Consider the following 27,676-nt stretch of genomic DNA (forward strand, 5'->3'; position numbering starts at 1 on the left):
GAAAATAAATTCTTTACTCTCTGTAGTACCTTATAACCAGGTGAATCCACAATAAAAAAATAGAGACTCGGTCTCTATTTTGCTCATCTTAAGAGTTAATCATTAAAGCATTGTAATTGCTGGATCTTTCCTAAAAAAATTATTATCAGGTGACATTTTTTTGTCTCTTTATATTCACCTCAAAAGAAAAATAATATATATATATATTTTTTGTTTTGTTCTGTTCTTCTCACTACACCTGTTTAGATTTTAAATCAACTGGATGGTTCCAGAAATGCCTTTAAAGTGTTTTTGTTTTTTTTGTGTGTGTCTGGATGTAAAACAAAATTGCCTCAATATTTCTGGTCCGTCAGCCTTAAAAACATAATCAGTACATTCAAAACATAAAAAATTTGTTTCTGTACAGCTTCCATGTCACTTAAAAGATGTTTGATGCTTCCATGAATTTATTAAAAAAAAATTTGTAGCATAATTCACTCAAAATATTAAAACGTACTCTTTAAAAACAAATCTCTTCTGAACACTACATTTATTGGATAGTTCCACACATTTATTGAGTTTCTCCATTGTTCATTTCCTTTAGTTTTTTCCCTGTAAATGAATTGTCCCTAGAAATTAACTCAAAATAATAACAAATTTAGTCACAATAGGCAAAAAAAAAAAAAAGTTAACCCCAAATTGTCATGAAGATTGAAATGTCTGATTTATATTATAACATTAAAATATTTTATTTAATTAAAAACATCATGAGGATATCTACAATAGACCACACCAATAACGGCAGCGCCTTAAAAACCTGGAACCGCCTATATTTTTTTGGAAGCAACTAACCCTTTTATTCTTTAACCCACCACTGATGTTTTTTTTTACTCAAATGGCGTTAGATTAAAACACAAACAAAAACTGGATTCCCTTTACAGCGTATAGTGCTGTCAGAGCTGGTGTGTTTATTTCATACTGGCATTTCTTACTCCATCCAGAAATCATAAATCACAAAATGAGCACACGGGTTCCAGAAGCTCAAATGGAAAAGGGGGAAAATAGAGAGCATGTCAGCACCCGTATTGTGTTTCTGACCCAACGATCGTTTAAGATCGGTCAAAAGTGTCTTTTTAAGACGTTTAAGAGAATTTAGCGTCAGGCGGGTTCCTCTTCTCCTGCCGTCCTTTACTCCTCTGAGGTTGGAAACTGTTTGTGCTTGGCGTGGTCGTTGGCTCCAAGCGGCTCCTGAACCGCGTACGCAGCCACGGGCGACCGCGGAGCAAAAATCATCCAAACTAGCCGACTCCGCCCGCGACCATCGCGCCGTTCCTGTGACAGTAAAGGGAAGAGCACACACAGTTTGTCTGAAGGAGGCGGCAGGCTTCCTCCTGCGCATCTTACGGTTCTGAAAATGATTAAAAACACCACCGTGGTCGTATAAAATTCTCCAGTTTTTTTGTTTTTTTTATATATCAAGTTCATCTTTTCAATTCACAACACATGATCAACATGAAACGGGTGGAGCGGCGTTAGCCATCCGTCTCTCCGTCTGTGTGAACGTCGCTACAGATCCAGTGCTTGCAGACAGGAAACCGGAGGCCACTCCCGCCTCTCCTGCCGCTGGGAGGTCTTTGTTCTTGTCCCCGAGATGATGTGAGCGGAAGAAATAAACGAACCATTACGAGAGCCGACACCTGAGTCAGTCATGCGAGTTTGTCTGCAGTCCATTTGTAGTATTAGTCCTGTTGTCTGAGTGGCATTGTGTCCGTCGCCTTCGCCCTCTCTCTATGTGACGGTGGTGGAGTTTGACCCTCGGATGGCGCACCAGGCCATGAACACGTCTCTGTGGAGGAGAAAAAAACACAACGGGATGAAAAGATCCGGCTGACTTTGACGTCCTTCAGATGCAACGCGTTGGAAAACCTTGAATCAAGTTAATTCAATTATACAACAAGTAAAAATAAGATGAGCAATCAGAGACTTTTGGCCCTGTTGTTGGTTAGAAGCTGCTCTTGCTGTGTTTAACTAAAAAAAAAGATATAAAATGTATTTTTCTAGAAGATCAAAATCTTTTTATACATTTGCTGAACATGGGGCTCATTTCCTCCCAGCTTTGCACCTCAGATTCATCCTCCAGACAGCGCAACGACTCCTCCTCCTACCTGCAGGCTGCCTAACTACCAAACGCTGAGATGGCGACGTCTCACCAGTAGATGGCGATGACGCACTCTGTCCCTCCAGTCACAGCCCAGACTGACAGCATGTTTCATTTTTACAAACTTTAGTGGCTTTAAGCTCTAATTGAGCCAATTAGCTTTGAGTCTGTGTTACTATGCAGAAACGTCCGCTCAGGTGCAGCAAATCTGCAAAGTTGACGTAAGTTTATGAAACTGGACTTAAATCAGCGAACCGTTGGTTGCACGACGCGTACGCCCGGTCACCGGTTCAGAAAGCGTGAACAGGACAGGCGTTCTGACAGAATCAGACCTGCAGCATCAGAGACGGTCTAGAAAGAGCCAGGACCAAGTGGAGGGTTCAGCTAAAGGGTCGGGTTACCACTGGTGACTAAAGCTGAGACTTTTAGAAGTTGGCTTTGTGTCGAGACAACATGAATCTCCTCATCTATCTAATAAAAAAAAAAGTAATGATGGACAGAGTGAAGGAAGAACCAGGACTGGACGGCAGAGGACTGAGGTGGGGATGATCTCTGATGGAGGCTGTGGTGTCTGGAAACACAAAAAGGTAACGCTGCCACGTGACCATAACATGCTGACTAATTATGCGTGGAGCTCCTTGTTGTCCAAGTTCACTCCAAATTATGTAAACGCTTAAATCAGGGATTCAGGAGTAATTTAAAGGTAAAGAAGCTGCTTCCAGCCAGAATGAAGGAGCAGTTCCTATGGAGAACATATTCTGGGCCAGAAAACTACCTGCTTTTCTCCCCAGTTTAATGTAGTTCTCAATATGAGCGACTGGAAATCACAAAATGCATCCAACTGAACATCCATATGCCCTGAAAATTTGTGACAAAAGGATCTAACGACAAAAAACCTGTTAAAAATACAAGATTTCTTTGACTCAAAAGTGTAGCGGTCCACTTGCAGGGAGACCCCGACCACAATTGAGATGTTTAGTACTAATTGACTTGAGGTGAGACTGAAATAATTTGTGAACCAGGTAGTGACCGGATAATTTACCCGACTGAACATTTTTACAGTTCAGTTCCCTAAAGTGGTTACAACAAAAACAGGAAATATGATCAAATGTGAATTCGATTCCACACAAGGTGGTCGGGCTGGAAGAAGGCCGCTACGTCACTAACTGAGAAAAAAACAGCATTTTATCAAAATATACTTTAAATCTCCACTACAAGAAGATAGTTGTTGTTTTTTACAGCACAAACTGTGGATAAGATTAGTAAAACGCACCAAAAATGTCTGTTTAGCAAAATATTGGCTTTAGCGGGGACAGCCATCGACAGACGTCACTTAAAGCTTGTTAGATTTATTTAAGAGTCCCTAAATAACAACTTTTATGACACTTAGCTGCTACAGACGGCGGCTTGGCCTCGTCTTTACTGCGTCGTGCGTAAATACCTGCAGTGGGTGGCGACGCACTCGTTGCTGCAGTACTCCTTGTCCCAGTCCTCGCTCTCCACGGCGGGGTTGTTGCAGCCGGCGCGCACGCAGATGTTGAGAGCCTGGGCGGTGGTCACGCTCAGACCAGGCCTCACGTTCACCTCCACCTCCATCTGGAGGAGCGCACAAAGGGACACACGTCTGATCGTGTAGCACAAAGGCACATCAGCAGCATATCTCAGACGCTAATCATAACCCCTCCATTTTAGGGCTGGGTGGTGTGGACTTTACGGTTCTCACAATAGTACCACAACATATCGTCAATAAATGTAAAGTGATGAGAAAAGACTATTTACATTTAACTCTGTGGCTGTGACTTCATGTTAATTATAGCCTCTTATATTCAATTCAATCTATATAGCGCCAATCCATGAAACATGTCATCTAGAGGCACTTTTCAAAGTCAAATTCAATCATATTATACAGATTGGTCAAAAATGTCCTATATAAGGGAACCAGTTGATTGCATCAAGTCTTGACAAGCAGCATTCACTCCTGAAAGAGCGTAGAGCTACAGGGAGAGTCGTCTGCATTGTCCATGGCTTTGCAGCAATCCCTCATACTGAGCAAGCATGAAGCAATAGTGGAGAGAAAAACTCTCCTTTAACAGGAAGGAAAACCTCCAGCAGAACCATTATACCGTGGTCTGGGCGAATACTCGATTCTGATTGGCTGCAGGGTGTTTGTTAAACAGTGTCATAGGACAGCTATAATTGTCCTGGTCAAGTATTAATTATTAACTTAATATTTCTTTCTTTTGTAAGGGACTATGGTATAAGCGGGATAACGCCCTTTGAGGTGTCCGTTATCAGAAATGAATGGACTTCACGGAACCGTCCGACACGGAGTCCATTCATTTCTGACAACAGACGCCTCATAGGGCATAATATACAGATCCCGTCCTTATAAAACACATTTAATAATGTAACATATCAACACTAAATTCAAACATGTTTCATCAAGACCTAATTGCATTAAGAAATGTGATTTCCATCACTAAACTGCGCACAGTAACGACATTTCTTTATATTTTTGAATTTATTGACATTTACTGATGCTCTGAAGAAAAACCCTGACAACACGGGTCATTTTGGGGGTTTTCAAACACCACTAGTGGGAATTTATCGTTGTCAAGATAAACCCAAACTCCCATCATGAGGATGTTTTCTCCATCAGGATAAAGGCGCCGCCCTAGTCCACACTTACCCCTTCCTCTGCCTCAGCCACATCCTCTCCTGCCATCACCACCGCGTCTTTCTGCCCCACCTCCACCGTCACGCCCGAGGAAGACGTCAGCGAACTGGCAGCGTCGCTGGCCGACGTCACCATGACGGGCGTGGCCGAATCCTGCTGCCGCGACGAGGGGACCACTTTGATCTGCAGGGGAGGGGGGGCGGTGGCCGCGGCCGCGCCGCCGCCCCGCGGCTTGGCCTGCAGGGGAGGCGGAGCCTGCTGCAGCCTGGGCGGCGGCGGGGTGCTCTGCATTTGCTGCAGCGGGGGCGGCTGGCGAGGCGCGGAGGCGGTCGTGCTGGTGACGGACACGCCGCCGGACGGCAGCGGCGTCTGCTTGATGATGATCTTGGTGACGGTGGGGGGGTTGGGGGCGGGGCTGGGGGCAGAGGGCGGGGGCTTGGCACCGGTGCGGGAGCGCGTGGTGACGTGAGGCAGGTCCAGGATGATGTTGGAGGTGCATATGTTGGTGATGGTGTTCTCCTCGGGGTTGTAGTGCTGGGACCTGGTGGGGCGGGGGGCCGAAGTGGCGGCAGGTGTGGTCGTGACGGCGGGGGGAGGAGGAGCAGGGGCTGGGGGCGGGGGCGACGGGTCGGTCTCCATGACTTCTATCGGAGCCTAAGGAGAAAACAAGTTGTTTAAAAGCAAAATAACACGATGTTTTCCACAGCCGCAGTTCCCATAAACCCTTTGGAACGAGTGTCAACGATTCACAGCTTTGAAGATCGCCCTTTAAGCGTTTTAGCAAATTACTGCTTAGTTTACCAGAAACATTTTACACTCATATAGTCAAGGTATGACGATGAATAATGGTGGGTATTGCCAAAGAAGTCACGATTCGATTTGAATCACGATTCACATGCCACGATCTGATTCTATCAAGATGCATCACGATACTTCAATTATTGTGATGTATCGCGATGCATTGTGATATTTTCACTGAACACTGTTAGAAAAAATACAGCCATTACCACTGGCTGTGTATGATCTGGATAGTGTCTTCAATTGATACATAATTGAAAGAAACTGAATTCATACATAGCTGCATTTATTGAAATTACTTTTGGAGGTATTGCCATGAAAACAAATATTACTGTTACTAGAGTGGACACACTGACAAAAAGTGCTTAGGATTATAAAACTTAAAATAACAAAATAAGGATAATCAGTGCTGTTTACATGGCCTCAGTGGTCCTTTAAACCAATTAAGTTGTATTCCACTTGTTTTTGGCTGATGTTCACCAACCATTCATACAATTTTATTTATTAATTTTTTTAAATTAATAATCGATACTTGGCATCAGGAATCGATGCAGTAGATCGCGAAAATTAGAATCGCGATGCATCGTCATGACGATTATTTTGCACACCACTAACGATGAAGGCGCTCCATGTCGCCTCGACTCACCTGGGAATTCTTGTTGGCTCTGTACTCTGCCAGCGCTTTAAGGTACTCCTTCTTTGCAGCTTCATTTTTCCTTTTGTAAACCTGAGGGAAACAAAGAATCAGCGTCTGAGGAATCTGAATGAGGAAAAAACTAGCCCCCCCCCCCTCCCCTCAGACCCCCCATACTTGTTTCTGCTCCTCTCCCAAACTGTCCCACATGGACGCCACAATCTTGGAGACCTCTCCAAAGGTGGCGTTGGGGTTCTGGCCTTTGATGGCCGCCTGCGTGTCCCTGAAGAACAGGGCATAGGCCGACACGGGTTTCTGGGGCTCGTTGGGGTCTTTCTTCTTCCTCCCTTTTTTCCCTCCCCCCGCCCCTCCTTTCCGGCCGCCGGCCGAGGAGACGCCGGACGTGGAAGCGGAGGCCGGGGACTCGGACACGGAGGGGTCGAGCGAGATGACCCCAGGCGAAACGGCCAGAGACACTGGAGACTCGACCAGCACGCTCTGATTGGATGAGAACAATAATCAGTCCAGGAAGCGACCAACGAGACGCTGAAGGAGGCGGTTCAGATCTTGAAGACTCACCCTCCTGAAGTCGTCCATGTCGTCGTCCTGCAGCGAGCTGGTGGGCGACGCCGTCGCCGACAGAGGGTTTTCAGGCGACTGGGGTCGCTGCAAAATGTTGCCCCCGCCCAGCCCGAGCCCCAGCTGGGCGCTGAGCTCCGATTGGTCGATAGTGGTCAGCTGGTTGGACCCCAGTAGGCCCTGGCCCATGTCCCCCAGCGGGACGTCGATGGTCACAGGAGACGAGCTGCTGAACTGAGAGCCGATGGGATGGCCCAGATCCTGCAGGGAGGGAGGACGGCACCGGTGGGAGTGAGCAAAGACGCGGACAGAACCTTTAGATCAACCTTTAAGACACACGGCACCGCTTTTAGTCCTCACCATCCCCAACGAGGACCCCAGAAGAGCACTTCCTCCCGACTGGTTCATGACCCCCAGGCTCAGGTGCTCCAGACCCTGCGAGGGAGCGCTGACGTAGGTGGAGGCGAAGGACGGGTCGTCCCCTTCCACCACGGCGTTCCCCGGCACCACCACGCTGTCCGAGGCGCCGGTGTCCGACAGCTCCCCGAAGTGGGACACCACGTCGGACACGGAGAGGGCCGAGTCGGGGTCCAGAGAGATGGGAGGGATCTCGAACTCCTCATCGCCGAGGCTGGGGGTGTGGAACGTCTGGACCCACAAGATGGCGGCAGGAGAAGATGGGAAAATAGGTTTAGGTCAGAAACGGTTCAGTGATTCTTTTCAGAGAGCAAACGAGCCATCTTTCACCAAACGGTGCAGTTTAAGGTGTTCAGACAAAAGCAACAGAATTCAGACCAACAATGGTTTTGATTAAAGGTTAATCAGATCCAAGAGACGAGTAGGATTATTTTATTCTTCTCAACTTGGAACCTTTTCGTGGGGATTTATGGGAATAACCTGGAATATCAAATACTGAAGGTAGGCCCTCTACTGGATTTAACTAGGAAAAAATGTATTCTAGTGCATACTTGACTAAAATAAGCAGACTTAATGCAACTAAACAGCTTTTTATGATTCTCAAGCACTGAGCATTCCTCCATGGCGCGCACAGATTAGCCCTAGAACCCTGGACCAGAGCCCTCCCTGGTCTGATTCTGACCATTCCTGCCCGCTGCCGTCTGATTGGTGCAATGTACGAACCAATGAACGTAAATCCACTGAATCTTTTATTGGAGCCAAACCACAGCAGAAAAAATAAAATAAAAAATAATAATCTTAAAATAAGGCCGATGGAAGGTTTGCAGTTTAGACTAATGTATTCCTTATGTGTGTTATTTATTATATATATATATATATATATATATATATATATATATATATATATATATATATATATATATATATATATATATATATAAATAAAAATCTCTCCTCTTTCAATAAAAAAAAAAAACTTTGTTTAAATTGACTCACAGTTGACAATAAATATGACAAAGCTAATATAATAAACGCACCAAATTATCACAAAAACATGAAACCCGAGGAACATTTCAGAGCTGCTGAACGCTAACAAATGGCAGAAAGGGGACGATTTCCACCTGGGTTTCCTCTGACGTGGGTCTGGGACTGATTTATCTGACAGCCGGGCACCGCGCGGTTCTGTTATCTCTTCATCAACAAACTTCGGCTCAGAGTGGAAGCAGGGATCTTCTCCCCGCTCCACCAACGAACCACGTCTGAGCCCATGTTCTGAAGGATTTGATCAGCATCTTTTAATTAATTTATGGATGCTATTTATCTGGCTTTGATGCGAATAATTTCTCAGTGCCATAACTGTGTCTTTTTCCAATTAGACAACTTATTTTTCCAACAGTCTTGGTTTTACCACCACCCTCGGCCGTACTTGGGACCCGGTGTCCATTTTAAGCCGACCCTGACCCACTGAACCAACAACCTAACGTAGTCCGTAGACGACAGCAGACGTACGTTTGGCTGCTATTACCGGGTCCAGAGGTTTGCTGCAGGGCGTGGAGGCCGGCTGTCAGAAAGCACCCTTAACGTTTCACGACTCAAAACGCATCAACATCATCCTCAGACGGCGACTCTGATCCAGAGAAACCAACATGAGCGTCTAATGAAACGGGATGTGATCCATTAGAGACGGTTTTAAACATGAGGATGAAGGCTGCAGCTCGGTCCAATAATTCACACAGCAGAGACACGCGGACCTGAAGATGGGGAGCAGAGGCTGACCGGGGCGGACGCTAGGAGAGCCCTACCTCGGAGGAAGAGAGGAAGGGATGGCCGGACCCAGGGATGGACAGGTAGTTGTCTCCGCCTCCGGGGAACTGAAACACGCAGGAGAGAAACAGGTTAGAGACGGCGGCGTGAAGATTTAACCTCGGCTGGCTTAGAGTTTTCTCTCCAGGAGCTGAAACAAAGCTTCTTGTTGTCGGGGGGGGGGAGCGTTTTGTCTTGTAACGATTTGAGGAAAGCCTGCAGGCGCCATCGTCGGCCTTTAGCCGCTCCCACTCCTCCACTGTAACGCGGCAGAAGCCTGCGGGGGGGGGGGGCAGAACGAGGACATCGGACCGCCTGAAGAAGACACTAAACGACCAGCTGCTTCCCTCAGCCTACCTCTCCCTCTCTGGTGGCACGGCCACGCTCTAAAGGCTTCATTGGGCTCGAACTGACCAAGGGAGGTTAGAGGAACCAGAGACACGGTTTTCACCAACGGGTCGGCCCCCAGAGTCCAGACCATGACCCGTCTGGGACCTTTGGGACGCGCTGATGAAGGATTTGCCCAGCGGTCCAATTCTACTACCACCTCCGAAGAAATATTAAGAGTCTGGTGCATTTTTGGGATGAACGACCATCAGCCGTCCCTGGACCACCGACTGCCCTCTACATTCACCTCAGCATGAACGCAGCGTTCTGTGCAGGCCTCAGAGGTTCCTTAAGAGAACGGTCGGCAAACCAATCAGCGGAACAGAGCGGGGACACAACGCTGTGCAGACGCTAAAAAGCGTTTTGAGACAACACCTCGGGGCGCCGCTGAGCCTTTCAGGAAGACGCCACTGCCAACCCGCCGGATGCTCGTATGACTGAACCGACAGGCCAGACGAGTGGAGCAATACGGAGAGAAGCAGCCAAGAGGCTCGTGGTCCCTGAACACACCATCCACATGACGATCTGCAGCGATGGCAGCGGATGATGGAGGTCGGACAACCACCTTCAGCTCAAAGCGCCTCCGTTGGCTAGAACGGCCCAGTCAAAGTCCGCCGTGCTCCACATTCGGTCTGCGTCCTACAGGACCGAGCTTTAAGTATTTTCTACAAAAGAACCCGAAAAGGTTCCTGATCTGGAAGAGCAAAGCTGACAGGAGGTCAGACTGCAACGACAGAGACGTTGCACTCCTTCATGTCAGGTTCTAAAAGAAACTCGTGAGAAACACATCGACCTTTATCAGAGCGATGTGACAATGGGGGGAATAGGAATCCTTTAGCAGACACTGCATCTATTTCTATCAGGAAGCAGGAGCCTGTCACCAGGCTGCGGCCAGGCTGTCATCTGAGGGGCCAGAACCCACTGCTGTCTACCCGTGTAGTTTTTGGCTCTAAAAGGTCCCTGAACGCCTCCCAGCCTCAGATCCGGACCGGGAGCCGGGGACGTGGGGAGCGATCATAGCTGCAGCCTCCTTTCACCTTGCTGTCAGAGTCAAAGCCATTGAAGGCGTGCGGATCCAGGAACTCCGGGTCGCCGTCGTGCTGCCCGGTTCCGTCTGTCAAATCCGAGTAGAAATTCAGGTCCATTTTTCTTTTTCCTTGTCTCTCTTTTCGTTCAGCCGGGCCTTGTCAGTCGGCGGAGACGCATTTAGCAGTCGGGTTTCTTTTGTCTGGTTCTGCTCGTAATGTGGTGAGAGCGCCTGTCCAGGCAGCAGCTAGCGGGGATCCCAGCTCCCCCCCCCAGCAGCAGCAGCAGCCCCCTAGCTGGACCCGCTGCTCCCGTCCGAACCGACAGCTGTGGCGGAGATCCTGGAGGAGGCACCGAGCATGTGTGCTCCCCCGGCAGCCGTGCCAAAAATAACCCGCCGTTAACCGTCTTTCTCGCTGACTCGTCCCACCGAGGCTTTAGCCCCCTTAGCAGGCTGTGTGTTACCGCAAGGCTGCGGCGCTCGGACCACCGGAGCCCGTCTGTCCGTCCGTCTTTGAACGTCTCATCCGGACCCCCGACCCGGAGTCTGTCTGCCGACGGAGACGTCCGCGGCGCCGCAGAGGAGACGGGAGGAGCGGTTCAAGGTGTCTGGCAGGCGGGGGAAGACCGAGCGACGATCCGCCGTGTCTGCTACGTGTTAGCCCGGGCTAGGACGCTCAATGGATTCCCGAGACACGGATCGTCGGGGACGAGCTCAGCGACGGAGAGCGCAGGTTACGGCGACGAACGACCGGATGTGATGGGGAGGTTTTTCAAAATAACAGCAAAGAGACCTTTTTTTTTTTTTTTTTTCAAGTTTTCCTCCTTCAAAACCAAACGACGCACGCAGTGGCCGGTTTATTAGGTACACCTGTTAAATGGCTCTGGAACAGCCAATGACAGGCCGGGGCTCATTTAGACTGGGGAAGAAACGACGACTTGACAGCAGCACCCTGCAGCCAGACGGTCCTGGGTTCAAATCCCGACCTGGTGTCTTTCTGCGTGGAGTTTGCATGTTCTCTCCAGTTCCATCCCACAGTCCAAAAACATGACTGTTACGCTAATTGGTGCATAGTGTCTCTATTGTCCTGTGATGGACTGGCCATATGTCCAGGATGTACCCCACCTCTTACCCAATAACAGCCTGGTGACAGGAACCAGCTCCCCGTAACACTGAACATATAAGCAGCGATAGAAAATGGATGAACGCAGTGTGCTTGTAGGTGCCAGACTTTAAAGTACAAAGCACCATGGCTGAATAAACAACACGTTACACAATGAAGCAGTTGGGATACAGCCACAAATGTGCTGCCGCCTGGCACCTAAGAACAGGGAAATGAGGCAATAATTTGCAGCCTGAGCAACAACGTGTTGAAAATTTGCTGCCTGGTCTCAGGAGCTTGGCTTTAAGGTTGGGAATTTAACCTCAATGCTCACTTTGACAAATACAACCCCAGTTCCAGCAAGTTGTATGAACTACTAGACAAACGGCCAGCAACAATCTAACGCCTCTATTTTCTTCATTTTTTTTATCTAATCGTTTATCTATATAGCTCAAATTCACAAGGCATTATCTAGAGACACTTTACAGGGTCAGTTCGATCACATTATCATTGACAAGCAGCATTCACTCCTCCTCAAAGAGCGCGTAGAGCCACAGTGGACAGCCGTCTGCGCTGTGTCGTTGACTTTGCAGCAATCCCTCATACTGAACAAGCACGTGGCGACAGTGGAGAGGAAAACACCCCTTTAACAGGGAGGAAAAACCTCTAGCAGAACCAGGCAGAGTGTGAACGGCCTTCTGCCACAGCTGACTGGGAAATTAGAGAAGACAGAGCAGAGAGACAGAGAGAACCCAGAAGCACTGGGCTACGTTACTAAAGGTGTATTTCTATGTAAGAGAAATAGTAAGAGGTTGAAGTGTGTAAACAGGTTAAGCAACAGAAACCGCATTCTGGTCAAACACACAAAGAAGCTCATATCCAGTACCGGTCTAAACCTGTGCCTTGGCAACAACTACATGGCTTTAATCCTATGCTGCTGTGAATAAGGAGTAGCAACCAGCCTCATAAGTCACCGAGGTGAAAAAGATCCAATCTGCAGGATTCTGCCCACAGAAATCAGTAACTAAAGTTATTTAGGTTTAAGAAACGCACACACAAAACCAGCCCAATCAGGAATGAGATCTGAGAAACCAAAGGACTCACGTTAAGCACGAACGTGGGGAAAACAGGGGATAAAGCAACTAAAGTCGATCTGGAAGAGGCAACCATCAGGCTCAACCAGTTGGGATGAAGCGGTCCAGAGAGGAGGAGGAGTAACAAACCATAGCTGGTGCAAAGCTTGATGTTTTCTAGAGCCTAAACTCTTAGAAAAAAACCTCCTGCTTTCCACCCAGTCTGTGACCAAGTTTCAAACAACAAAACCCGACATCACCATAGATCACAGAGCATGTAAAAAAAGAGTCAACTGTTTGTTCTGTATCCTACAGATGCACGACCTAAAAACTTGAGATCATATGATAAATTTGTTTGTTTGTTTAATGGATAATTACAATCCTGTTAAAAAAAATTATCACCCCTACTTTACAGTGCCGTGAAAAAGTACATTTTCTTTGCTCCTTTGCAACATTTTTGTTTCAGATCAACAAAAACGTTCTAAGACCGAGATAATCTGAGTAAATACAAAAAGCAGATTTCAATCAAGGATTTTATTAATGGAGAAATAAAGCTATCCAATACAACCTGACCCTATGTGAAAAACTAAACCTGACAACTGGTTGGGACACACCTGGTAACATTTGAGCAGTTTTAAATCAGCCCCCATTGGGTGGGTTTCAAGCATTAACAGCCTGTTTAAACTCATGGCCCAGCATCTCAGTCTTAAGAGCAGACTTTGACTAGGCCACTTCAAAAACCTTCTTTTTTTTTCTTTATCTGAGCCAATCAGACATCATTTTGTTCAGTCTCTGTCTTTTTGGTTATTAAATGAGACAAATAAAGCCTGAAGTGCTTTAGATGCTGTTTCATATCCACCCATCCATTCTCATCGCTTTATCCCTCATGGGGTCACGAGGGGTGCTGGTGCCTATCTCCAGCATTTTAATGGCTGAGAGGCGGGGTACACCCTGGACAGATTGCCAGTCTGTCGCAGGGCGTCGTGCTGTTTCCTATTTTATTTTATTTTTTTTGACATCCAGGTTGAGTGGTGAATACACTCTTACAGTAATGCTGAGAAGGTTCACCGCTGTTCTGTTCCAGGTATTCTAAATTTATGGATACTGGCTCTTAGTGTCGTTCTGTGGAGCCCCAATGCCTTAAAAGCAGCTTAGTAACCTGATACAAACTGAGTGGATGTTTGTTTCTGCAGACTTTTACCTCTTTTGTACATGTACAGATACATATACATATATACATACAGATGTAAATGTATGGAAAACAACAAAACTCTCTAGTAATCTCTTCCCCTGTTCTTACATTTTGTCCTACAAAATGTTTTTTTTTCTGCTTTAGATTGTATTTTCTGCTCTGCTTGTCTGTCTGTTTGTTGTTGTGTTTTTTTTACACAATGTGAGCGGTGGAATCTGAAGTCAAATTCCTTGTTTGTACCAACAAAGTTGGCAAATAATGTTGATTCCGATCCTCCGCCTCCTCTCTTTAATTTCACAGGGTAGGGGCATGACGTGTTGCTTTCTGAGATGTTTTAGACCAGATCCAGTTGTCAGACAGGTTTTATTTAAGGAATCAGACCTAAATACACATTTGATTATGCGCAGTTTATGATTTATCAAGGGTGGAGGGGAAGACTGAAAACTATTGTTTTTATTTACTCAGGTTATGTCTAACTATTATTAAAATGTATCTGGTGATCTGAAACATTTATGTGGGATAAAAAAGAAGAGCATAAATCTTTTACGGGGCAATTACTTTTCAACGGTACCACGTATAGTGGATGAAGTTTTCTTTTATTTTGAAGGCGATAACCGGAAGTGGCCCTTTAGAACGGACTACAGCCTGAGATCCTTTGGCTCAACAAATCTCCAGTGGAACAGATTACAGGAGTCAATGTTGCGCCGATCTTCTGGCTGTTTAACCACGCTAAAGTTGAGCTCCAGGACCGATTAGACCCCTTGCTCATTGGATCCACGGTAACACGTCTTGTGAACAGTGGATAAAACAAACATTATGACCGACAAAAGTTGGAACTAAAACCACTCACTCAAGCTCGGCAACCCCTGATGGAGGCTAAACACAATTTAAACCCCGACCAAACGCCAGGGACCCGTTGTTAAGGCTAAAAAGTCACTCTTTAGTTGTTAAAGTAATTTGATCGAAGTTTAAAAAAGAGCCTTTTTAATGAAGGGACGCTGATAAATCAGCTCAGACCGGGTGATCCGCTCAACAAGGCCACCCTTGTGATGAGCAAACATCCTCTGTTTTACTTTACGAGCGTCGTTTTTTAATATGAAATGTTTCTAATACCGACTAGTCTTACCTCCATCCTCACCCCGAAACCTGAACCACGTTTTGTTTTTTTAAAATCCCACTTTTTTATGCTGAACTTCGCCCACAAATTATTTTCACCAATATAACATGGCACCGGCTTCCTGATTGTACGCGTACGTGGAAGTGACGTCATTGGGTCGAGGAAGTGTGCCAACCTTTCAAAATAGTAGTCGAACGCGGTGAAAGCTATTAAAATGTCTTTAACGGAATAAAATGCTTTCAGATTTGTGATACAGCTTTTATTTCCCTAAAATTTATAGGGCTAAAATACAAAAAATTAACAGTCAAACAAGTCTTACCCTAATACTAATAAAAATAAACGTAAGGCTACGGATGGACTGAAACTGAAAAGATTAAAGAACACTTGGTTATAAAAAACAAAACAATGTCTTTCTTTAAAATTGCTTTATTCCCATTATTAAAGCAACATTTTTTTTCATGATTTTTATAATAATGTAATTAAAAAAAGATAAAACTCAAGGTATTTTTTTGCCCTTATGTACAAGCAAGAAAACAAGCTTTCAGAAATGGAAATCAACAAAATAATCCTTGCACATCGATGGAAATGAAAAAAAAAGAAAGAAAAAAAAAAGCATTGGAGCGGAGTAAAACATTTCTAGGTAGAAGATTCTAAATTTAACAACAAAATCACAAGCATTCATTTACATCCAGACACGTGCGCGTACACAGAGAGCAGAACGGGAGCAGGGTTATTTCAGGTGTGGAATGAAATGGTTTCAGGGTAATAAAGCTCATACTCTAACATACACGGCTGCTATTCTGTTGAAGAACAATGCAGATGGTCATGTAACATCCATACATTCACGCAATATCATACACATACACATGCAGTGCGGTGGTCCATGCCACAATGGTCCGGTTTGACAACAATACTTCTCGTTTCTTGTCTTTCGAGGCCTTTCGCATCCATAACAAACAAGTTTGGCTTTTGATGAAAGTAGTTACTCTTTGCTGATCTCATGCAGTCCACTGGGCCAGCCACAGGTCCACAGCCTCCAGTCACGTTCTTAGTAAGGGATCATTTTGGTTTTACAGGAATTTGTTTTGAGATCAACAAACTAAGAAGCACGAAACAAAAAGGCAACCCTTCTCTCTGACTTCACTTAATCAGATCGTATAACTAACTTACGTCCTCAACACTCGCATCTAACCACAGCTGTATTTTTAATCAAACTAATCTATTGATAGGGGCCTCTAAGTTCTTTATCATTCTTTTAGAAAAGCCCTTTTCAGCTAAAACAAAGAACAAGGTTTAAATGCTGGGGAAAAAACCCCTAAATAAAACACAAGTGGGGAAAAAAAAGATGTAAAATTATAAATGACAAAGCCATAAGTTAGCTTAGTCATCAGTAATTGGTCCGAGATAAATTCACTTTACATCTTTGCATTTCAACTTAAAAAAAAAAACATGGGGGGAGGGGTCCTAAAAAATAAAAATTTAAATATTGCTTTTTTTAATTTAACAATAAACCTGAATTATTGTTTCACATTATTTTCTCCATATATCTACATTATGACCCCTTTATTTTCATTACCTTGTTAAGAGCATTTGCACAATTACCTCTGACATTTATTTATAAAAAAAAAAAAATTTAATTTGTGCTCAGGGTTAATCTAGATTGAATCTAAATTTCGATTTAAAACATACAAGGCTTCTAATACACAACATTAGTTTTGGACAAATAGCAGCAAAGTCTTATATCTGTGCAAGAATGATCATTTTAAAGTTACTTTTATCAGGGGCTTCTAATGTATACAAAATAAAATGTTGAGTACGTATTCCAGTACACGGAAAAGAAAAAGACGGACCGTTAACCTGAAGTTTAGGATATTATTACTTTTCTACTCCATGCGAAGTTCTGAAATAAACATTTATGTGCCTTTAGAGAATAAAAAAAACAAAGATACTCCTTTGATATCAGACATTTAGGCCTCACATAGCAAACTCCTACAAACGTCCAAAATACATTCTGTACAAAAAGCAACCCTGAGTTTTGTTGGTGGAGCGACTGCCCTGTTTTCAGACCCATTCTCTTACAAATTTGCTTTAACTGATCCACTGCCTAAACCCACCTGCCTCAAACTAAATGCTGGTCCCATCAACAGATCAAAGATCCTCCAGGTGAGTGACTCCCACACACACACACACACACACACATAGACACATGCACACACACACACACAGCTGATTGCTATGGGTTCGTGTTGCTCAATCGTGGAACTGTGTTGGCATTTCCTCAGGGCAACATAACTGGAACATGAAGCACCATCATGACAGAAAAGAGAAAAGATGAAGGGAGCTGGGCTTGGTGGGATGCTGGACGTAGCAACCTCGTCCACACCCCACAGCGCCGACAGACCAGCCCATTTCCCTCTTGCTCACTTCTCCACGATCGGCCGCTTGTTGAACGCCGTCTTCCAGCGTCTGTCCGATCAAGAGTAGATGGTGATGACTTCACTTCCGCCGCCTCTGACCAACAGGACGCGCTCCAGTCCTTCAGTCAGAACCTCCAAGAACTCCATGTCTGGTTCACGAGTTAACAATTTAAAGCTTGTGTTAGAATAATACATTACAATGCCATGGTTGAATATTTACACCTTGGAGTCTTTTCAATATTTTGTCATGTTAAAAACTTAAAGGGTAACATGCATCTAAATCAGCCTTTTTTGCCAATAAACTGTTAAAATGGTTGTCTCATAGTACTGTCTACATATCCTGGTCATTATTTTGACAAATTAGTGCATATTTGTTGAAATCCAGCTTTTGTGTCTAAAACCGTCAGTGTGGCGCCCTCTTAGGGTCAAACGGCGGTCTTGCACTGATATTGAATCTGTATCGCTATTGGTTCAAAAGTGTTTGTGACGTAATTTGGAGAAACTGCTGTGGGGTACAAAAGCAGCTCCATCTATAAAAAAAAACATCCTCCATGGTAGCTCTTGCTGTCTAGAGTTGTGGAGCTGCTGGAAGGAAGCATCCGCCCCAGTCTAGAGTCTTTTGCCCTCTAACAGGTTTTCTACCTGGATTGTCCTGCCTTTAAGCTCAGTCCATCGACTCTGACCGACCTCCCTGTCCTTTCTGAAGAAAAACAGCATCCCCCAGAATGATGCTGCCACCATCACCACCTTTCATAATGAGAATGGTGTGTTCAAGGTAACAAGCACATTTTCCTCCATGCATATAATCTACCATGTAGGCCAAAAGGTTCAGTTTTGGTTTTATCTGACCACATTATCTTTGTCAGCATGTTAGTTGTAGACATTTGCCAAGCTACCACAGGACTCATTGTGTCATTCTTTCACTTTCACTTCTTTCCATTCTCTTTAAGAGGCTAGATTATCATCTTCTTTTAGCTGTCAACTATTAAACCTTCAGCTTTTGTGGAGGATTTTATAAGAACAAGCCCAAAATAAAGAAAAACTGAAATAGTAAAGCTTCACTCCGATACTAAAAGTCAGCAGTTTTCCTCAGACTCTTGCTCTTTTATTAGCGTTCGCTACAGCCAGACTACATTCCTGACTGCAGACGTTAGTCTGGCCTGAGAACATTTTCGATTGAACGCCCTTCAGTGGAAAGGATACAGTTCTCGTCTCCTTCGGGATTCTTCGGGGGTCCTGGCATGTTGAGCAGGACGAGCCGGGCATCATGGGATTTATTCACAATGACTTCGTTGAGCTTGACGGCGGTGTGCATCCTCCTGACGTTGGAGTGGTCCCTGAACGGAGAAAAATAATATAAATCCAAACACGGTTACCCAGCTGTGCGCGCGCTGCGATCAGAGAGAACGGTGCTGTGATGGGTCCCTCACGGCCTGATGCTCAGCATGTCTCTGAAGCCTTCGGGCGTGGAGCAGCCGGAGTGCGTGGCTCTGTAGTGCGCCGTCTTCTCTTTGGTCCAGGTCATCTGAACGCGCCGGTGGTGCTCGGAGCTGCTGCTCACCGGCCGCTCCCTCTCTCCGCCATCGGTGTCGTCGTCGTCGTCTGACCCGATGCTAGTCAGGCGCAGCATGGAGTTGCGGTCCTTCACCAACTGGGCCTGGCAGCGCACACAGAGACAAACGTGGAGTCGGCTCATGCAGCACCAGCTTTAAGCCGACCCGTTTCTTTTCTTTTTTTTTCCAAGCGGATGCCTCACTGCTCTAGCACCAACCTCCTGACTCTTACTGTCTTTTCTCGCTCTCTGCCTCTTTGTACCTGTCTGTCTCTGTCTTCTTTGATGGGGTTTGAGGTGTTGGCGTCAGTGCTCCTGAACCTGGGCGAGAGATACACCTAAAGACAACACAAGGTCACCTAACGGGCTAAAAACGAAACACAGGCGACACCTACGCTATCGGGAACACTGGAAGACTACAGGAGCACAACATGGGAGCCGTACGTCCTAAACACATGGAGAAGCTCCAGATCAAAAGACATCTGAACTTCAGTGGGAGGAGCAGAGCAACTGAGCTGTAGGACGCTGATTGTGTTTAATTATTAAACCAAACAAAGAACTATATGAACCTTATTTACACTTTGTACAGCTAACTAATCTAGTGCTTGCTTCTGAACTACAGTTGAAAATATTGCCTAAAACCTGTGGGTTTAGTGAAATAAATGTAGTAAAGAGAAGAACCTCACCCTACTTTTAATAAATGGACTGCTCACTGCTCTCTCAGAGGTTCAGAGGTCTTCCCTGACGTCTAACTTCAGACAGCTTCCTCTTTCCTAAAGCAAAATGATGCAAAGTAAACTTACGTCGTCAAAACTCCAGCGTACCCTCTGAGCAAACCAGTGGCAAAGGGAGAGGATATGACATTCAATATCATATAATAGGTAATAACTTTTCATTCTTCAACTTTTTTTCTTTTTGTTATCTTCCTATAGAAGCTGATGTCATGAAAACCCATTGTGGGAAAATAATGATATCAGAGCAAATGTGCAGGATATTTAACATGATCTCCTAGGACAGCAAATTAATATTTTGCCTATTCCAACAACTGAGTAATCATCTGTGAAAGACAACATTTTACATATTGGATTATATGATCCATAGAAACGTTATTTCCACTGTGCAAGCCATCAGCGGGATGCAACGTATCAAAAAACATGGAATTTGTGAATAATAACTTTGAATATTCTGAAAACTTTCTGTAATGTTTATGGTTCCCACCACTTTCTGGGAGCTTTAGAGTCTCAGGTAAACAAAAAAACTAGACTTGGTGTGGCCATGAAGCGCGGTTAGAGTCCCTCCTACTGGCCACATGCGTTACTGCAGATGTTGACTGCATGGCACTTGAAATATAACACAGTTCATTGTTTTTGCTGCAAGCTGCACACGTGTTGAAACATGCCTCAGAATCTGCATTGGAAATATTAACCTGAACACCTTTTTATGACCAACCACAACAAAGTGGCACATAATTGTGAAGCTGAAGGAAAATGATACACACTAAAAAAAATTTACATGTAAAAAGGTGAAAAGTGTGACTTTGCTTTATATTAATAAGACACCACAAGATACAATCCAGTGAAATAAGGAGAAATAAACTAACTTTTAGTTTCTCCACAACCACTCTGCACTTATACTGTGGCTCAGTTACACACAAGGAGATTCCTAAATAATAAAGTGACTTCTGAAGGCAAATTGACTGCACTGGATTTTATCTAGGGGAGTCAGAGTAAAAGGGGCTAAATACACAAAAACTAAAAACACTCTTGAGATTTTTTTGGGGCAAAGTACGAAAAACTCCTTAGAGTAAGAATAATTTTGACGTGTTGTTGGGTGTTGCATGTTTATTTGCTTCTCTCATCCAAATTTCCTGCCTCTGATCCAGGCGATAAAAACATCTCCCATGTCCCAACAAAACAAAAGTGCCAGACCACAAAAAACTTTCCTGCACTTACTTCTCTTTCTCGATCTGACTTGGAGAGTCGCATTTGTCGGAGCATCTGAGACCTCTGCTCCATCATCAAAGTCCTTTCGTAGGTGTACGCGCTGATGTCGCTGTTATGCTGGAGACAGAAAAGGAGAAATATACTCAGACTATTACCAGAGGGCTGCATGTTAGACCCCAGGTCACTGACACCTCTGTGTGCACCTACCATCTCCACTACTTCCACCTCAGCCTCAATGCGTAGGTGATAGAGAAACGTCGCTAAATCCTTCTTCATCTGAATAGAGTTGTCCTCCATCTGTGCCACCGTGAAGATGCGCATCCTGCACTTACGCCACGCCTGGAAGGAGAGAAAGCTTGAGACGAGGCGTCGGCAGAAGTGCATCTTAACCGAGCGGCTGCCCATCGGCCACCTTGTGCTGGCGGAGCAGAAACGGCAGCAACATCAGCATCCCGCCGTCGTGAACGATCCACCACACGTCGATGTAGCCCTCTGTGGACGGCTCGCTGTTGCTGGGGAACAGGGAGATGTTCTTGGGTACCAGCAGGGCCAGGTGAGCCGCCGTGGTCACCCGCACCGTATCTGCAAGGAGCAGAGGGGGAGGCGGTCAAGCTGCTGAACGAAGGCTTTAGGAAGAGGAGGAGGAGGAGGAGTGCGTTACGTCCTGTGTGACTCACTGATGAAGGTCTTCCAGGCCTGCGGGTCCTCACTTTGCCTCCAGGCTTGAGGCCAGCCCATCACCACGGTGTTGGGCTTCATTCCTCCCAGCCCGCTTGACTGGATCATGTGACTGATTCCCTCGCGTGCCTTTTGAGCAACGATGCACTGAACGAAGCCCTTCACCCGCTCCTTGTCCATCAGATGCTTCAAGGTCTGGGGGGGGGAAAGAAAAACCGTCTCAAGGCTGTTTTTCAGTGCTACGCTACAGTATTTATGCTAGCTGAACCTTCATATGATTGTTTTCAAGCTACCGCTACACACTTCTGTATTTATATGGGATTTCATGTGACAGAACAACACAAAGTTGGTCTAAATGTTTTTTTTAATCGTTGCACAAATAAAAATCGGTACTTGATGCCATGATGAATGGAGCTAAACAGGCTAATCCTGGACTAAAACCTGCCACTGGTTGTGAAACTTGACTTTGCTTTCTAGCAGAACAGCGACTCTAAACATACAGCCAATACGGTGGAAAGGGTGGAATTAAATCCTGTAGCCCGGTCCATCCAGACCTAAATTAAAATGTTAATCTGTGGCAGGACTTGAAAACGTGATAATCGTGATGATTCAGATACTTAGCAAAGAAGAAAGGCAAAAAACGTCAGTCTGCAGACATGGCCCAAACTATTGGCACCTGCAACTGCTGTGAAAGGTGTTTCCACAACGTTTTTATTTCAGGAAGCTGAGGACAAAAGCATGCCACACTTTTCAGTTCTTCGTTTGAAATAAAAACGTGGGGGAAAATGCATCTCTTTCCTTTCAATTTACAACTTGCATCAGGCCATCATCACATAAATTCCTGCTAAAATCAAACTAAAGCTTTGGGGCTGCAGCGTGACAAAATGAGGAAAAGCTCAAATGTTTCGCAAGACACTGTCTGACTCCTAGTCCTTCCAGGCGCCCGGCTGAGGCTTTACTGAGCCACGCAGCCTTCGGTGACACGTGATCAGCGTAAAGAGGAACCTGTTCGGCAGCCAGAGCCTCTCCATATGTCTGCAGGAAGTTTCCGGGGACGACCGTGCCGACGATGGTCAAGCCCTTCCCCGCCTTCAGCTGGCTGGCGAACGTCAGCAGACGAGGAGACTTGACGTGGGCGTCTTCGTCCAGTTTTAGCAGCACCAGCAGTTGGGGCCTTCGAGAGGAAAGGGAAAGAAAACGGACTATTTTAACAGCACGGGTTTGGATTTGAAGAAGAAATGATTTTATCCAAACTCAGAACCGTTTGAGTGCCTGATATCTAGATGCCTATTAGACCTGAGATAAAAAAAAACCCTGAAGCCCCCTTACCCAGGGTTCCCACACCTTGGTGAACATAAAATTCAAGGACCTTTCAATGACTTTCCAGGACCAATTTCCTCAAATTCAAGCACCACACGTGGCGGCATTTACCTACTGTGACCGCTGAATAGGTTATCATATTTTAATACAATGCAAATTCAATAAAAGACTAAACGGCATAGAAGTTGTTGGGTCAGAAGCAATGCAAGAAAGTGGACTTAATTTATAGCCTACATTGATATTGATCATATTCATAGCCTACATTTATATCCACAGTACATGTCTATGCCATACTACATTACATATAAGATGTACATTAGCCTACCGTTTCATGGAATTTTATGAAAAAAAGTGCAGCATTGAGATGTTCAGAATTATATCAATTTGTTTCACTTACTTTCATCTTTGATTAAGCTAGTTTTTGACTTTGACTCTGAAAAGTCGCTAAATATAGCGACAAAGTCGCTGAGTTGGCAACACTGCGTAAATGTAACCTATTTGAGGCACATAGGCCTAAACCGTAGCCTACCAACTAACGAAGAAGACTTACTGACAAATCGCTGACAAAGAAACGTACTTTTGCAAATTAAAAGTCTGCGGAATCAACATAATTTTAAAAGATCGTGTGGTAGTAAAATAATGACACATGAGTCGTCATCCCTGTGAACTTTCAATCCCACAAAAAAAATTCAAGGACTTTCAAGGACAAGGTGTTTTTTTTGGCTGTTTTCAAGAACTTTCAAGGGCCTTGAATTTATTTTTTCAGATTCACAAACTTTCAAGGATTTCAAGGACCCGTGGGAACCCTGCCTTACCTCCAGTTCTTGGTGTGTGGAGGTCCCTCCTCCAGCCTCAGAAGAGCGTAACGGGCAGCGCTGAGCGACAGACCGCGGATCCCATCCCCCCACTCCTTCTCTGCCCTGATGCGCACACACACACAAATAAAATGGATAAACATGAAAACATCCTTTCTGATTTGCTAACAAAAAAAATTCCAACAAATGGTTAAAAAAAACTGAGACAAATGACAAAATGAAAATACTTTAAACACCCATCGTAACCATGCTGTACGTGTACAGATGCATGGAGCAAATACATCACCATGGCAACATACCCATGATATTCAATGTATTTGTAGATCATGCCAGCGATCACCATGGCAACGATTGCGTAGTACCAAGAAGATATGAACATGAGAGCGAGGCAGATGGTCATCCCCAGAAACGACAAGGTCCTGGACAGATGTGGAGCACAGGATTACTTCAGGCTGCGTGTTTCTGTGTGTGTGTGTGTGTGTGTGTGTGTGTGTGTGTGTGTAAGCGGGGGTGTTATGTGAGTACCAGTGGTAGTAGGAGAAGCGTGGCCTCCAGTTGGGGGTCCTGAGCAGCGTCTGCAGGGCACAGGCCAGGTTCACAAACAAGTAGCACATCAGGAAGAACCTGTGGAGACAAAGCATCAGAGCTGAAGGCCCACATGGTTTCACGGGACTCGGCCGCGCTCGTCCAGGACGGCTCTATCTCACATTGTGAGGATGGGGGCGACCAGGTCCAGAGAGGCGATGAGGATCCCCAGTTCAGCTATCAGCGCCGTCAGCAGCAGGGCCCAGGTGGGCTCGCCGTTAGCCTTCCCGTGTCCGAACACCTGGAGCACGACGCACACAGAGCGGGAACAGCGTTAACGCAGGAAGAGGCTACAGCGCCAGTTCAGCTGCAGATTAATGAACGAATAACTGCCTCTGAGCCTCGCAGGTCAAGTGTGAACAAGAGTCCTCGAATGGCCATGATCACTTATCTAGCGCTGTCAACATAACAGCGATGGCTGAGTGTGCGGCACTCCAGCTGCAGCAGAGCAGAAGCCCTGCAGAGGATACGGCAATAACAGAGGACATGCAGATGCATATTTTTATTTAATATTTTATATATTTTTAAATATCTGACCGTCTGTTAAAGGTCCCAAAAATACTTTTATTTTGTCACATGTTATTTTGTAAACAATGAAATGAATTTGGTAAACTTTAACAGTCCCAAATGACGTGGTTTCCCCACGGCGCGTTGAATATTAACGCCAACGTGATTCTGTTTTCTGAGAAGAGGCAGAGCAACACATGAGGGTCAGAGAGGGGAAGCCAGACAGCGAGGATGTGCGACCCGGCTGTTAGCGTATCCCTGTTTAACCACGGGAAATGGTAAAAAAAATCAAGCAGCAACTGGCTGTGGAGGAAAATAATTGTCTGAACAAGAAGTCGTCAAAAGCAGAAATCAACACACGCTGGGAGGAGGTGCTGAAGTGAAGAAGCTGCTTAGTGTGTTTCTGAGACGCTCTAACATTCGATCTAAAGCAGGGCTGGAGCTTTTTTATTCTTTTTATTATTATTATTATTATTATTATTATTTTTACCACACCTACTTTTCAGATGTAACCAGATAAAAGCTGCGGTTTGCCTTCCAATGATCATGATCTCTAGCAGCTCTCTGGGCGATAGCGAGTACATGAAGGTGTTAATAAAGTTTACGCTGACATGATTACGTCAGCGCCAGAGAACCGCCCATCACCAGCGCCTGATATAACAGCTCAGTAAAGCAGGACTCAGTCACAGAGAATCCTGGGAATATCTTCACAAAGCTCACCTTCAGTCTGCAGAAAAGAGGCAAAGCCAAACAACACTGAGCTAAACCCAACAGTAAAGCGAGGATTGGTTCTTCTCCCCACCTTTTTTACTTTGGAGGCAATAAATCCACAAAGCTGCAGCTCTTACCCGTAGGAACGGGATAATGTTGTCCTTAGCTATGGCCTGCAGCAGGCGGGGCGCGCCGGTCAGCGACTGCAGGCCTGCGCCGCACGTTGAGAAGAAGGAGCCGATCACGATGACCCAATGAGAGGGCCAGGCCAGGGTGGCCACCACCAGCTTGCCTTTCACCGAATCTCCAAACCTGCACAGGTTAGCTACTGTAAATCCCTCACAGCTTTTACCAAAGCTAATATTAACTTTTTTTGTTCAACTTTTCAGCAGAAGCAGCAAAATAAATGAATATGCAGAGAAGGACTGAAGCAGATGTACTGACTTGTCTCTGAGGACGACGCCGTCGATGCAGGCTCCAAACAGCACCACGCTGCTCAGGTCTGCAGCAGCAGCGCTCAGGAAAACAACATCCAGCCCAGAAGGGGCCGCGTGGCTTCAAAGCCAGAAATCCTTTAGGCAAACGGCCTCACTGTGACGCTCTACAGGATTTGCATTAATAATTTGTGGCCAAAACTATTTACAAATGTGATTTGCAGGTAGGACTCTTAATAACGGCACTGGGAGATGAAGACCTAATCTACGACAGAAGGATACAGACCACAGACGTGGTGAGGATGGCGAGGATGGTCCCGATGGGGATGGAGCGCTGGGCATCTTTTAAATCTCCCGACCGATTTGAGCCAGCCATGATTCCTGAGGAACAGCAGGAAAATAACATTATTATAAAAAATTTTTTCTTTGTACAACAGGAAACACCAGCAACTTACAACAAACCCTGCAGACGATAAACAGGCGAGGTAAGGAAACCCAAAGAGCTTATTGTATATCTGAACTCTAACTTAAAAATCTGACCAATTCAAATGAACACAAAGTCCAAAATAGAAGAAACGACCTATTCAGCAATCGAACAGGGAAAAAATAAACCACGGCAAATGATAAAGCTAGTAATAAACCTACTTGACAAATAATAACAGAATAAACCAAAATAGTTATAGTTAATAAAGTCCATTTTAATGTTTAAGAGCGATAGACTGAACTGTAATTTGAATATAATTAGTCCATAATAGGAAATTGACGTTTCAGTTGCAGTTAATGTACCTGTGTGCTGTAATGATTGTGGACATTACCATCTGCTGAAAATAAGGTTTTACAAGGACCTAATGGAGAAACCGACTGTTTCATCTATATTATTCACAGTTCAGGAATCTCTTAGAGTGAGAAAAGCAAAAACATGAAACAGGAATTTGAACCAGTTTACATTTTACAGCACAGGGAGAGTTAAACCCTGAAACGTGTGATAAGTTTGACCCTAAATCCTCTGAGTCAGATGAATATTTACAGGCGTGAGAGGGAAATAAGCTTTAGGGCAGAAACAGAAACGCGTACCTGTGACGGAGGGGAAGAAGATGCCCACCAGCAGGGTGAAGGAGGTGGTGATGTCGGCAAACACGTACGGATGAGAAGCTGACGCTGGATGAGCCGCATCAGAGGAGCCGAGCGAGCTTTTCTCCAGCACTTCGCCTTTGCTGATGTACGAGCTCCACAGGTTCTCTGTTAGGAGGACAGTGCTTGTTGGGAGAACTAAACAGGCTCTGGCAAGTCTATCCATACCCCGTGAACTTTTCCACATTTTCACAGGTTGCAACCACAAATCTTTCGTGTATTTTACTGGAGCTCTGAGTGACAAACCAACAGAGCTATACACCAACCAAGACACAGCTGTCCAGCTGCACCGACCGGCTGGACCAGCTCAGAAGCTCTTAGTAACTCTGGAGAAGCTGCAGAGATCCACGGCTCCAGAGGAGGAACCCGTTAATCGTGTGGTCCTCAAATCTGGCCTTTACAGAAGGCCTTTGTTGGAAAAAAGCAATAAAAAGTCCTACTTGGAGTTTTTCACAGTGTAGAAGAAAGTTATTTGGTCAGATGCACCAAAATTAGAGAATAGACCCGTTCACAAAGTGCAAATCTGGAAAGACGCACCCAAAAGGTGGCTGCACAATGTAGGGCTGCAGATTTGTGTTTGCAAAAACAGCTTTTCAACAGTTGTCACTATTTTACTGCAATTTAGCAGATTATGCACTAC

The 27,676-nt window shown here is 45.2% G+C and overlaps 2 protein-coding genes across 7 annotated transcripts in view; both read right to left on the reverse strand.

The window, feature by feature from the left end:
- Positions 1–908: 908 nt before the first annotated feature.
- On the reverse strand, positions 909–15,092 carry tox4b (TOX high mobility group box family member 4 b). Of its 3 annotated transcripts, none has more exons than XM_036146074.1 (9): positions 14,953–15,092; positions 9,045–9,113; positions 7,186–7,473; positions 6,826–7,086; positions 6,424–6,744; positions 6,259–6,339; positions 4,827–5,468; positions 3,579–3,733; positions 909–1,825 (listed from the first exon to the last, which is right to left on the reverse strand). In XM_036146074.1, the coding sequence occupies exons 1-9, from the start codon at positions 14,956–14,958 to the stop codon at positions 1,768–1,770; spliced, it is 1,881 nt and encodes a 626-aa protein (XP_036001967.1). In that variant the 5' UTR covers positions 14,959–15,092; the 3' UTR covers positions 909–1,767. The 3 variants fall into 3 exon arrangements, with proteins under 3 accessions (XP_036001967.1, XP_036001968.1, XP_036001969.1); XM_036146075.1 differs by lacking the exon at positions 14,953–15,092 and adding an exon at positions 10,470–11,217; XM_036146076.1 differs by lacking the exon at positions 9,045–9,113 and having other exon boundaries at positions 14,953–15,080.
- An 843-nt stretch (positions 15,093–15,935) lies between these two features.
- Positions 15,936–27,676, reverse strand: part of LOC105919175 (solute carrier family 12 member 6) — a 33,298-nt gene continuing 21,557 nt past the window's right edge. For 2 of the 4 annotated variants that reach the window (XM_036146072.1, XM_036146071.1), the window contains exons 11-28: positions 26,980–27,144; positions 26,188–26,286; positions 25,916–25,973; positions 25,609–25,783; positions 24,376–24,494; positions 24,194–24,292; positions 23,968–24,087; positions 23,669–23,773; positions 22,539–22,707; positions 21,533–21,728; positions 21,268–21,437; positions 21,063–21,194; positions 20,865–20,972; positions 19,716–19,739; positions 19,176–19,250; positions 18,791–19,017; positions 18,564–18,697; positions 15,936–17,509 (exon numbers count right to left, since the gene is read on the reverse strand). In XM_036146072.1, coding sequence (XP_036001965.1) covers positions 17,418–17,509; positions 18,564–18,697; positions 18,791–19,017; positions 19,176–19,250; positions 19,716–19,739; positions 20,865–20,972; positions 21,063–21,194; positions 21,268–21,437; positions 21,533–21,728; positions 22,539–22,707; positions 23,669–23,773; positions 23,968–24,087; positions 24,194–24,292; positions 24,376–24,494; positions 25,609–25,783; positions 25,916–25,973; positions 26,188–26,286; positions 26,980–27,144 — 2,267 coding nt within the window. In that variant the 3' untranslated portion in view covers positions 15,936–17,417. The remainder of the gene's footprint in view (positions 17,510–18,563; positions 18,698–18,790; positions 19,018–19,175; positions 19,251–19,715; positions 19,740–20,864; positions 20,973–21,062; positions 21,195–21,267; positions 21,438–21,532; positions 21,729–22,538; positions 22,708–23,668; positions 23,774–23,967; positions 24,088–24,193; positions 24,293–24,375; positions 24,495–25,608; positions 25,784–25,915; positions 25,974–26,187; positions 26,287–26,979; positions 27,145–27,676) is intronic. The other 2 variants (XM_012854429.3, XM_012854430.3) reach the window with 2 other exon arrangements.

The sequence above is a fragment of the Fundulus heteroclitus genome, chromosome 14, assembly GCF_011125445.2.
Source record: "Fundulus heteroclitus isolate FHET01 chromosome 14, MU-UCD_Fhet_4.1, whole genome shotgun sequence".
NCBI lineage: Eukaryota > Metazoa > Chordata > Actinopteri > Cyprinodontiformes > Fundulidae > Fundulus > Fundulus heteroclitus.